This window comes from Narcine bancroftii, chromosome 5 (genome assembly GCF_036971445.1).
Source record: "Narcine bancroftii isolate sNarBan1 chromosome 5, sNarBan1.hap1, whole genome shotgun sequence".
Lineage (NCBI taxonomy): Eukaryota > Metazoa > Chordata > Chondrichthyes > Torpediniformes > Narcinidae > Narcine > Narcine bancroftii.
In genome coordinates this window covers 190,185,989-190,199,390 of record NC_091473.1, presented here as the reverse complement: position 1 = coordinate 190,199,390, position 13,402 = coordinate 190,185,989, and the positions used below count along the sequence as shown (strand labels likewise).

The following is a 13,402-nucleotide window of genomic DNA, read 5'->3' as shown; positions in this document are numbered from 1 at the left end:
CCCATCGTACAACGCGATGGAACATTTCTACAGGAGCCTGCAGAGGTAGGTGATAGGTCAGCTGCAGCCGTTGACCATCTCTGCCTGTGTGTGTGCATATATTTCTGTGTGTGTGTCTGCGTATGTGCATGTATTTCTGTGTATATTTGTGTGTGTCTGTGTATGTGCCTGTATTTCTGTGTCTGTAGGTGTGTGTCTTGTGTATTTCTGTGTTCGTGCATGTGTTGTGTGTGCTTATACGCATGCATTCATGTGTGTCTGAGAATGTGTGTGTCTGAGAATGTGTGTGTCTGAGAATGTGTGTGTATGAGAGAATGTGTATGTATGAGAGAATGTGTATGGAGAGAGAAGGGGAGGTGGGGGGAGAGACAGGGAAAGAGTGATGGTGGGAGGAGGGTCTGGTGATATGTATGTACTGCTCTGCTTGTGAGGGGCCAGCCGGCCCACTGATGACTGTCCCCTGTTCTTTCTTTGGCTTGGCTTCGTGGACGAAGATTTATGGAGGGGTATGTCCACGTCTGCTGCAGGCTCGTTGGTAACTGAAAAGTCCGATGCAGGACAAGCAGGCACAGTTGCAGCGGTTGCAAGGGAAAATTGGTTGGTTGGGGTTGGGTGTTGGGTTTTTCCTCCTTTGTCTTTTGTCAGTGAGGTGGGCTCTGCGGTCTTCTTCAAAGGAGGTTGCTGCCCGCCGAACTGTGAGGCGCCAAGATGCACGGTTGGAGGCGATATCAGCCCACTGGCGGTGGTCAATGTGGCAGGCGCCAAGAGATTTCTTTAAGCAGTCCTTGTACCTCTTCTTTGATGCACCTCTGTCTCGGTGGCCAGTGGAGAGCTCGCCATATAACACGATCTTGGGAAGGCGATGGTCCTCCATTCTGGAGATGTGACCCACCCAGCGCAGTTGGGTCTTCAGCAGCATGCATTCGATGCTTGCGGACTCTGCCAGCTCGAGTACTTCGATGTTGGTGATGAAGTCATCCCAATGAATGTTGAGGATGGAGCGGAGCAGCACTGATGGAAGCGTTCTAGGAGCCATAGGTGATGCCGGTAGAGGACCCATGATTCGGAGCCGAACAGGAGAGTGGGTATGACAACGGCTCTGTACACGCTGATCTTTGTGTGTTTCTTCAGGTGGTTGTTTTTCCAGACTCTTTTGTGTAGTCTTCCAAAGGCGCTATTTGCCTTGGCGAGTCTGTTGTCTATCTCTTTGTCGATCCTTGCATCAGATGAAATGGTGCAGCCGAGGTAGGTAAACTGGTTGACCGTTTTGAGTTCAGTATGCCCGATGGAGATGTGGGGGGGCTGGTAGTCATGGTGGGGAGCTGGCTGATGGAAGACCTCAGTTTTCTTCAGGCTGACTTCCAGGCCAAACATTTTGGCAGTTTCCGCAAAACAGGACGTCATGCGCGAGAGAGCTGGCTCTTAGTGGGCAACTAAAGCGGCATCATCTGCAAAGAGTAGTTCATGGACAAGTTGCTTTTGTGTCTTGGTGTGAGCTTGCAGGCGCCTCAGATTGAAGAGACTGCCATCTGTGCGGTACCAGATGTAAACACTGTCTTCATTGTTGAGGTCTTTATTGGCTTGTTTCAGCATCATGCTGAAGAAGATAGTAAAGAGGGTTGGTGCGAGGACACAGCCTTACTTCACGCCGTTGTCAATGGAGAAGGGTTCGGAGAGCTCATTGCTGTATCTGACCCGACCTTGTTGGTTTTCGTGCAGTTGGATAACCATGTTGAGGAACTTTGGGGGGGCATCCGTGGCACTCCAGTATTTGCCAAAGCCCTTTCCTGCTCACGGTGTCAAAGGCTTTGGTGAGGTGAGGTAACCTGGCCGTAACAGCCAACCTCCCTACTGCCTTTCCACTCATTTGAGTGCGTGGAGTCAGGTCGGGTGCAATCTAATGTGCATTAAAGCCTATCATTACCCACTCAGTCTTTGGAGTCATTGATAGTGCGTATCAGAGGATGAGGGAGCTCATTACTGAGGGCCAACCACTTCCTTGCCCCATTCCCACACATCTGTCAATGACCAAACCGAGGCCTCCTGCAAATCGGTGGAACAACACCCCAATAATCCTTCTGGGCACTTGCCAAGCAGAGAGCATCCAGCTCCTGTTAACCCCTTCCCCTCCCCAAGTCTCTCTCTTTCCTCCAGGTCCCCATTCCCTTCCCTCTCCATTCGGAGAGCTTCCCCCTGTCACCTCTCAGATTCTTTCTCTTCTACCCTCCCACCTGTGACCTTGTGCCTCCTTGGCCTGTGCTCCACCCCTCCCCACCCTTTTTATTCAAGGGGACTGTCTGATTTTGGGCACTCCTGACGAAGGGCTCAGCCCAAAATGTTGACTGCTTCCTGTGCATGGTGCCTGACCTACTGAGTCTCTTACTGGCCCTCGTGTGTCCTGTGCCGGGTTCGGGCAGGGCACTCCAGTCCTGCTGGTCCCCACCTCGTCGAATGACAGACACTCACCTCAGCCAGTCTCATCGCTCCCTTGTCTCCAATGCGATTGTGGGCCACAGAGAGCCATAGCAGCATCCGGTTCAATCGCAGTCCCTGGGGGGGGGGGGGGTCACAAAGCAAAAAAGGTGCAGTTAATGCTGATGGGGGATCTCAGGGGACACTCAAGGTCGGAGGCCAAGGGAAAGGAGGCATCATGAGGGTTCCATGTGTGTGCATGTCTGTGTATGTGTGATTGTGTCCGTCAATGTTTGCGTGTACATATGCAAGTCCATGTATGTTTGCATGCATGAGTTAGTGTGTGTATCAGTATGTATTAGTGTTTGTGTGTGTCAGTGTGTCAGCTGTTATGTGTGTTGATGCATATGTGGGGGTTGTATTGTGTATGTTGGTATGTGTATGGGTGAGTGCATTTGTGTGCGTGAGAGTGTGCGTTTGTGTGTCAGTGTGTGCGCGCGCGCATGTCTGTGTGTGTCTGCCTGTGTATGTGTATGTGTGTGTCCATGTCAGTGTTATGTGTACATATGTGAGTTCATGCATGTTTGTAAGTATGTTTGTGTCACTATGTGTGTCAGTTATGTGTGTTGATACATGTGTGGAGGGGGTGTGCTGTGTATGTATGTGTATGGGTGAGTGAGTACATGTGCGTGTGTGTGTGTGTCTGGAGTGTGAATGAGCAAGAGAGATTTTATCAAGAATGGGGAGTGCAGAGGGGGCTGGGGTGGGAGGAGGAGTGAGACAGTGGCCAGTGGAGGACCGGCGAAGGGATGACGGACAGATGGAGAGGGCAAGGAGTGGAGTTGGCCGTTGACTGGCAGTGAAAGGAAGGAGCAACTCACTGGAGGAATCCAGCAGCTGGAGCAACATCGGTCGCAGGGGTGGGGGGCAGTGAGTGAGGGAGGAAGTGGTCAGCGATTCAGGCCAGGACCCTTCAGAGGCCTTTTGTGCATCTGCCTCCTTCTGCTTGAATGTCCAGCCTCCCTGTTTACAAATAATCCGGGAAGGGCCATGCTTGCAGACACCCCTCCCCCCTTAACTGCCACTCGGGGCCCCAAACAGTCCTTCCAAGTGAAGCGATACTTCACTTACAAATCTGCAGGCCCTTCTGGCCCACGAGCCCATGCTCCCCCAAATGCACCAATGAACCTACAACCCTACAGGGCTGGAGGGTGGGAAGAAACAAGGGCACCCAGAGGAGACCCACGCAGATATGGGGAGAGAGTACAAACTCCTTACAGACAGCGCGGGATTCAAACCGCAGGTCGCCGGTGCTGTAGCAGTGTTGCGCTGCCAAGTACGCTAACCATACCATCCACAAATGGAGTGGAATTGCTGTGAGCAGGGTTTGAACCGGCACAGGGAAACCCCGATGGATTTTGAGTCCAATGCCTTAACCACTCGGCCATCGCTGCCAAACATAATGTGTTCTATTGCATCTGGTGGGGGGAGGGGGTCATCTACTGCATCCAGTGGTCCCTTTGTGGCCTTCGGAGAGATTGGGAGATCACCGCTGAGCACCTTTGCTCTTCTGCATCAGTGACAGGGATCTCCCAGTGGCCAACCATTTCAGTTATGCGCCCCACTCCCATACTCACACGGCTGTCCACGGCCTCGTGTACTATCCCACCATGACCACCAGTAAATTGGAGTAGCGAAACATAATGTTCTGTCTGGACCACTCCCCGTTCTTTCCCCATCCCTCTCCCTCTTTTCCAGTTCTCCACCCCCTCCCTCTCCATTCACAGAGCCATTCACCCCACTTCCCATTTTATCATGGCCTCCCTTCCTTATCCACCTATTGCCTATGGGTCCGTGCACTTCCCCCGAGCCCACCATCACAATTTTATTCAAGGCCTGTCTACATTTTGCTTACATCTTAATGAAGGCCTCAATCCCAAATCATTGATTCTGTATCTTTATCCTTGCTACATAAAGGACACTGTGTGACCTGTTTGGTTTCTCCAGCCCTGTGTTTTTGAACTATTTCACCTGCTGAGTTACTCCAGCCCAGTGTTTTTTACACTGTGTGACCTGCTGAGTTTCTCCAGCCCTGTGCTTTTACACTGTGTGACCTGCTAAGTTTCTCCAACCCTGTGCTTTTTACAAGGTGTGACCTGCTGAGTTTCTCCAGCCCTGTGTTTTTATACGGTTTCACCTGATAAGTTTCTCCAGCCCTGTGTTTTTTTTTTAATACTGTGTGACCTGCTTGAGTTTCTCCAGTCCTGTGTTTTTTACACTGTGTGACCTGCTGAGTTTCTCCAGCTCTGTGTTTTTACATGGTTTGACCTGCTGAGTTTCTCCAGCCCTGTGTTTTAACACTGTGTGACCTGCTGAGTTTCTCCAGCACTGTGTTTTTAGATGGTTTGACCTGGCGTGTTTCTCCAGCCCTGTGTTTTTTTTAATACTGTGTGACCTGCTTGAGTTTCTCCAGTCCTGTGTTTTTTACACTGTGTGACCTGCTGAGTTTCTCCAGCTCTGTGTTTTTACATGGTTTGACCTGCTGAGTTTCTCCAGCCCTGTGTTTTTACACTGTGTGATCTGCTGAGTTTCTCCATCCCTGTGTTTTAACACGGTGTGACCTGCTGAGTTTCTCCAGCTCTGTGTTTACAGGGTTTGACCTGGCATGTTTTTCCATTCCTGTGTTTTTTTACACTGTGTGACCTGCTGAGTTTCTCCAGCTCTGTGTTTTTACACGGTTTGACCTGGTGTGTTTCTCCATTCCTGTGTTTTTTTTTAATACTGCATGACCTGCTGAGTTTCTCCAGTCTTGTGTTTTTTACACTGTGTGACCTGCTGAGTTTCTCCAGCCATGTGTTTTTACTGTCCATGACCTTACATCTGCGATGTAGCCAATTCCTTGGTCCGAGATGTGATTGAAGTTCAGGTTCAGTGACAGCAACGTCCTGTTGCTCTGTTTGGGTGTGGAAAGCGCCTCACCAATCAGCTTCGCACCTGTATCATCTATTTTGTTGTTCCTCAATGTTAAGTTCTGAATTCTGCAAAATAAATACACAGGGAAAAACGTTAGGGCATTAACTTAGAACATTACATCACAGTCCAGACCCTTCGCCCCTTGATATTGTGCCGACCCATATATTCTTAAACTAAAAACTAAACCCTCCCTACCCTAAATCTCTATTATTCTTCCATCCATGAGTCTGTCTAAGTACCTTAGATGCCCCTAATATTTCATACAGTCAAACAAGGCTTTCCAGGCACCCACAACTCTCTGTGTAAAACCAAAAAGTACCCCTGATGTCTCCCCTAAACTTCACTTGGTACAGATGTCCTCTGGGCTTTGTTATACCCACCCTGGGAAAAAGGCGCCGGCTATCCACTTTATCTGCACCTCCCATAATCTTGTCAACCTCTGTTAAGTCTCCTCTCATCCTTCTTCGCTCCAAAGAGAAAAGTCTCAGCTCTGCTGACTTTGGCCCGTAAGACTTATTTTCCAATCCAGCCAATATCCTGATGAATCTCCTCTGCCCCCTCTCCACAGCTTCCACATCCTTCCTGTAATGAGATGACCAGAACTGAACACAATACTCCAGGTGTGGTCTCACCAGAAATTTGTAGACCTCACGACTCCTGAACTCAATCCCCCAGCATCCCATCAGCCTTCTTAACTATCCCTATCAACCTGCGCGATGACCTTGAGGGGTGTACGGATTTGGACCCCAAGGTCCCTCTGTTTCTCCACATTATTAAGTAACCAACCATTAACCCTATACTCGGCCTTCAGGTTTGACCTGCCAAAATGCATCACCTCACACTTATCCGGATTGAACTCCATCTGCCACTTCACCGCCCAACTCTCCATCCTGTCTAAATCCTATTGTAACCTTCCACAACCTTCAGTACCATCCACAACACCTCCAGCCTTCGTATCATCCACACACTTACTGACCCTTCCCTCTACTCCTTTGTCCAGGTAACCTTGGAAATTGGCGTGCATGTGTGTGTATGTGTGTGTGTGTATATCTATCAGTATTTGTGTGTTGGTGTTTGTGTGTCTGTTAGTGTTTGGGTGTCTGTTAGTGTTTGGGTATGTGTTAGTGTTTGGGTGTGCATCAGTGTTTGTGCGTCAATATGTGCATTAGTGTGTATATTAGTGTTTTGGTGTGCATGATGAGTGTTTGTGTGTGCATATGCAGACGCATGTGTGCACTGTGAGTGCATGTCTTCATTGATTTTGACAATCAAAAAATTTGGATAGGTCCATGGATAGGCTGGGCATGGAGGGCTATGGTCCAGGAGCAGGTCAATGGAATTGGGTGGCAAGGACTGGATGCTGTAGTGTTCTACGGTTTAGTGCAGATGAGGAGTGTTGATGGTCAGTACGGACACTGTGGGCCGAAGGGCACTGGACTCGAACTATGAAATTTAGGAGAATGACGGACCATCTCATTGAAACATTTTGAATGTTGAAAGGTGTGGACAGAGTAGATATGGAAAGGTTGTTTCCCATTATGGGAAAGTCCAGGACAAGAGGAAACTTCAGGATTGAAGGGCGTCCGCTCAGAATTTCTTCAGCCAGAGGGCAGTGAATCTGTGGAATTTGTTGCCACGGGCATTTTTGGAGGCCAGGTCATTGGGTGTATTTAAGACAGATATTGATAGGGGTTCTTGATTCAACAGGGCATCGAAGGTTATGTGGAGAAGGCCGGGGCAATGGGGTTGAGTGCGGAAAATGGATCAGCTCATGATTAAATGGCAGGGCAGACTCGATGGGCTGAATGGCCTATTTCTGCTCCGACATTTTACAGCCTTAGAGATGCATGACCCCAGTCCCAAGGCAGGCACATGGTTGACTCACGGGATGTCTTCATTCATCAGCAAGTAGTAGGGCTGTTGGGGAATTGGGTTTCCATCGAGCACCACCTTCCTGGAAGACAGAGCAGGGTAGGGAGTCACACAGGCAGTTGGCGCTGGAGACGTGAGCAAAGAACAACTCAGCAGGGGTGGGCAGCATCCCGTGGGTAGAAGTGGCCAGTCAGCTTCTCTGGGCTGGGACCCCTTTTCCCGGTGGTAGCGTAGACAATCAATGACCTCAATGAGAATCATCATTCACGCTGTAAACACGCACCCAGATTCTTACAAGCCGATATAAAGTGAAAAGGGGGGGTGATAGTCTACATGTGAAGGAGGGAAGGAGCTGAGGGGAAGGGCCGGAGAGGTGGTAGGGCAGGAAAGGAAAGGAGATGGGTGTAGGAAGAACCGTTAGGGGGAAAGGGGTGGTGGGGGAGGAAAGGCACATGGATCAGTTGAGTCTCAACATTGACGGAATGAAGGAGGTGATTGTGGACTTCAGGAGGACCGGGGACAACCACCCTCCTCTTCATTCCAAGTTCCTCGGAGTCCACCTAAGCTAGTGACCTATCCTGGACACTCAACATCTCCTCACTTGTCAGGAAGGCGCAACAGTGACTGCATTTCCTGAAAAGACTGAGGCGGGCAAGGACACCGGCCACCACCACATCTACCTTCTTACGGTAGCTCTATTAGGAGCGTCCTGGCCAGCTGCATCCCAGTTGGGTACGGTGGCTGCAGAGTAGAGGTTCTCAACCTTTTTCTCTCCACTCACACACCACCTAAAGTAATCTCTTACTAACCACAGAGAACCTATGCATCTTATGCCATCGGGGCTCTGTAGTTAGTAAGGGATTACTTAAGGTGGTATGTAAGTGGGAAAATAAAGGTTGAGAACCACTGTAGAGCATCAGATTGGAGGTCAATTCACAGGACCACAAGAGCGGTAGAGAGGATCACTGGCATCTCCCTTATTCCCCATCGACGTGATCGACTGGGATCATTGTCCACACCTTCCATCTTTCAGCTGCTCCCATCGGGGGAAGAGATCCAGGAGGATCAGAGCCAGCACCGCCAGGCCGAGGAACTCCTTCTTCCCCAAGGGCAGTGAAAATGAGGAACAACCCAAGGAACTGCTCACTCTAACCCTCCGCGATTCCACCACAGTATTTACTTATTTTTATATTTGTATATATACACACTGCACATATATCGTTTGACTCTATGTGTGCACGTCTGGTTGTGTGTCTGCATGCTTTTTTCACCAAGGACCGGAGAACGCTGTTTCATCTGGTTGTATGCATGTAACCTGAAGATAATAAACTTGAACATGTACAGGACCCTCAGCCCACGAGTTTGTGCTGACTTCTATAAACCTACCCCATAACAACCTAACCCTCCCTTACCCCCATCCACATGCTGGTGAGTCTTTTAATCACAGCATGGTCACCATAGCAGTTAGCCCAACGCTTTTACAGCAGCCCCGGGTTTGAATCCGGCACTGTCTGTAAGGAGTTTGTACGTTCTCCCCGTGACTCGCGTGGGCTTCCTCCGGGTGGTTTGGTTTCCTCCAAAGACATCTGGGGATAAATTAGACTCATTCATCGCAGGGGGTGTGTCTGGGCAGCATGGGCTCATGGGGCCGGAAGAGGGTTACCAGATTTGCCAAATGGAAATATAGGACACCCTAGTCAAATTTAAATTCAAATGATTTCTAATTTGAATTTACATTGAGATAAAATAATACAAAGGGGAAAATATATACACAGTTATCTGGATTAAATTAAAAATCAATGAAACATGTCAGTGTGCATTCATCGGCCACGGTTTCAAACTTGTTGCAAATACTAGCAGTCTTCGGGTCACTTCCTTCACGTAATAGTGGAGTTATTTAACGTTTTAATGAAGTAAAATTCAATTATTGACACTTCCAAATTGTACAGCTCTAAACTGCTGAATTTTGCAATTTAAAAAAAAAAATCAATACATGACATTTAAGGTGTCCTGATAAAGTCAATGCAGGACACGGGACGCAGCCATTAGATACAGGACATGTATACGGGACGCCTGGCAACCCCATGTATGTCTAAATCAGGGGGCTATATTGACCCCTGGGGTTGATGGGGCTATCCAAGGGCTCGATGAATGTCTAGGCTTTGGAAAAGTTTATGATCGATAATATTTATTTATTAATTTTACGTGCTTGGGAGTCGATGAGGGATCAAGGATTCCATAAGGAGGCCGATGGTTGGATAAGGGGCAACTCAGAGGTGGGGGGGAATATTTGGGGTTAAGGGAATATTGGATGTGGGAGTTGTTGGAGTATTTTATGTTTTAAATGTGTTGTCATATATTGAGTTTAAAAAAGGAAAACAGATGAGGAAGTGGCAGTGAGGTGTAAACAGGATATGAGATGGCTATGTTGAACTATATGACTATAAACATTAATGGAATACATAACCAAATTAAAAGGAAGAGGGTATTAAATTTACTGAAAAAAGAAAAAAATAGATATAGCATTTGTGCAGGAAACGCATCTAACTGAAGAGGAACATAACAAATTAAAGAGAGACTGGGTAGGGCACGTAGCGGCAGCATCCTATAATTTAAAAGCTAGAGGTGTAGCTATATTAATTAATAAAAATGTACCAATCAAAATAGAGGAGGAAATAATAGATCCAGCAGGGAGGTATGTAATGATAAAGTGTCAGATATACTCAGAATTTTGGAATTTGCTCAATATATATGCACCTAATGAGGGGATCAAAAGTTTATGGAAGATATTTTTTTGAAGATTTTAGATACACAAGGAAATATTTTGATAGGAGGGGATTTTAACCTTAACTTGGATCCAATGTTAGATAAAACTGGACAAAAGACTAGCAAAAAGAATAAAGTGGCCAAATTTATGGTTAAATCAATGCAGGAAATGAAACTTATGGATGTATGGAGGAGGCAGCACCCAGGGGAGAAGGAATACTCATTATTCAAGTAGGCATAAAACATACTCAAGGATTGATATGTTTTTGTTGTCGGCCCATATTCAAGGGAGAGTTAGGAAAACTGAATATAAAGCTAGACTACTAATTGATCATTCACCCCTGTTATTAGCAATAGAACTGGAGGACATCCCACCAAGAACATATAGATGGAGGTTAAACTCCATGCTACTTAAAAGACAGGAATTTAGAGAATTTATTGAATGCCAAATTAAAACATATTTTGAAATACACACGGAATCAGTGAAAGACAAATTTATATGATGGGACACAATGAAAGCCTTCATTAGAGGGCAGATAATAAGTTATGTAACTAAGATGAAAAAGGACTACAATTGGAAAATAGAGCAGTTGGAAAGGGAGATAGTAAGTACAGAAAAGGAACTAGTAAAAAGGGATGATATAACAAAAAGGAGAGAATTGACGGACAAAAAAAATAAAATACAAAACATTACAAATGTATAAGGTGGAGAAGAACATAATGAAAATAAAGCAAAAGTATTACGAACTGGGAGAAAAAACAAAATATTATCCTGGCAACTTAAAACAGAACAAGCTAAAAAAAACTGTATTGGCATCAAGGAAAAAGGACAAACAAATTACATATAATCCAATAGAGATTAATGAGAACTTTAAGGAATTTTATGAACAATTATACCAAACTGAGAATGAGGGGAAAGATGAGTTTTTAGCTAAAATTGAACTGCCAAAATTGCAAGAAGAGGAACAAAACAAACTGATAAAACCATTTGAAACAGAGGAAGTACAGGATATATTAAAAAAGCTGCCGAAAAATAAAACTCCTGGAGAGGATGGATTCCCAATAGAATTCTATAAAACATTTAAAGAGTTATTAATTCCTCCATTCCTGAAAGTAATGAACCAGAGAGAAGAAACACAAAACTTGCCAGATTCATGTAAGACAGCAATAATTACAGTAATGCCAAAGACGGGGAAGGATCCTTGAACACCAGCTTCATATAGACCAATATCTCTACTTAATTCAGATTACAAGATAATAGCGAAATTATTAGCAAACAGATTGGCCGATTGTGTACCTAAAATAGTAAAACAAGATCAAACTGGATTTATTAAGAAAAGACGAACAGTGGATAATATCTGTAAATTTATAAATCTAATTCATGCAGTTCAAGGAAATAAGAAGCCAACAGTGGCTGTTGCATTAGACGCAGAAGAAGCCTTTGACAGAGTAGAATGGAATTATTTATTCAAAGTATTACAGAGGTTCAATCTACCAGGAAAATATATTAATTAGATTAAAGCATTATATAATTGTCCAAGGTAAAAGTAAATGTATTGAACCAATTTAAATTAAGTAGTCAACTAGACAGGGATGTCCATTATCCCCCTCATTGTTCGCCTTAGTAATAGAACCATTGGCAGAACTGATAAGAATAGAAAATAAAATAAAAAGGATAAAAATAAAGGAGTATAAAAGTCAGTTTATTTGCAGATGACATCATAGTATACTTAACAGAACCAGAAATATCAATAAAAGAATTACATAAGAAATTGAAGGAGTATGGAGAAATATTGGGGTACAAGATCAATGCAAATAAAAGTGAAGTGATGCCAATGAGTAATGCAGATTATACAGAATATTAAAAAGAATCACAATTTAAATGGCAAACACAAGCAAATCCGATACCTAGGTATTAGGTTAGATAATAACTTAAGCCACCTGTACAAATTAAATTATCAGCCATTAATAAATAAATTGCAGGGAGACTTAGAACATTGGAAAGAATTACCGCTAACGTTGATAGGGAGGGTAAATTGCATTAAAATGAGTGTCTTCCCAAGGATACAATACTTATTTCGATCATTACCAATTCCCTTAACAGAGAAATTCTTTAATGAACGAAAGAGAATAACAAGGAAATTCTTGTGGAAAGGGGGGAAACCAAGGATAGCGTTAGATAAATTAACAGGTACAACCAAGGTGGTTTGCAGTTACCAAACTTTAAATTATAGAGCAGCACAATTAAGGTATTTATCAGATTTTTACCAGACAAGGGAAAACGCAGACTGGACAAAGATAGAACTAGATAAAATAGGGGAGAAGGTACCGGAACATATAATTTATAAGTGGGATGAAAACCTGGTGCAATATAAAAGCTCACCAGTATTGCATCATTTACTTAATATATGGAAGAAGATCCACTTGGAAAGGAAAAAAAAATATTACCAAATAACAAAATTGTTATTGATGCAAAATCTGCTAATCCCTTTTACAATAGATAACCTTTCCTTTAGGGAATGGGAGGGAAAAAGAATCAAAAGAATAGAAAATTGTTTTTTGGGAAATAATTCATTAACATTTGAACAGTTGAAGTACAAATATGGAATAACTCATGGTACAATGTTTGCATATCATCAACTGAAAGCTTATTTAAAGGATAAATTGGGAAACAGACTGAGATTGCTAGAAGAAAGCAGCTTTGAATATGTGATTACAGACACAATGATAATTAAAAGATTTATAACAAACATGTACATTAAGCTGCAAGAATAGGAAAATGATGAAATAATCTATAAACCTAAACAAAAGTGGGAAAAGGATTTAAACAAAGATAAAAAATGAAACATGGGAAAAGTTATGTTCTGGAACTATGAAGAATATAATAAACACAAGGTTACACAGGTTATATATCACGCCTCAAAAGTTAAAAGAATGGGATCCAACATTATCAGATAGATGTTTTCGCTGTAAGAAGGAAATGGGAACAGTACATGCAATTTGGGCATGTGAGAAAATGAAAATGTTTTGGGAAGATCTAAATCAGATATTAAATAAAATCACAAAAAATAACATACCAAAAAGTCCAGAGATCTTTCTTCTAAGTAATGTAAGAAGTAAGGAATTAGGCCTCAAATTGGATAAAGCACAAAAAAGATTTATTATGATAGCCTTAGCAGTAGCAAAAAAATGTATAATGTCAACTTGGAAAATGGAAGAGAGCCTGAGAGTACAGCAATGGTACATAGAAATGAATAAATGTATTCCATTGGAAAAAATAACATATAATTTAAAAAATAAAGTCACATTATTTGAACAAATTTGGGAACCATACATGAAACATTACAGAGAGGGCTTGCCTCGGACCTCCATCCCCTAA

At 44.1% G+C, this 13,402-nt stretch overlaps 1 protein-coding gene across 6 annotated transcripts in view; it reads right to left on the bottom strand.

Moving 5' to 3' along the window:
- LOC138764428 (solute carrier family 25 member 44-like) overlaps positions 1–13,402 on the bottom strand; it is a 198,276-nt gene that overhangs the window by 158,767 nt on the left and 26,107 nt on the right. For 5 of the 6 annotated variants that reach the window (XM_069940346.1, XM_069940350.1, XM_069940351.1 and 2 more), the window contains 3 exons: positions 7,271–7,339; positions 5,291–5,450; positions 2,467–2,550 (listed from right to left, as the gene is read on the bottom strand). In XM_069940346.1, coding sequence (XP_069796447.1) covers positions 2,467–2,550; positions 5,291–5,450; positions 7,271–7,339 — 313 coding nt within the window. The remainder of the gene's footprint in view (positions 1–2,466; positions 2,551–5,290; positions 5,451–7,270; positions 7,340–13,402) is intronic. The other variant, XM_069940348.1, reaches the window with a different exon arrangement.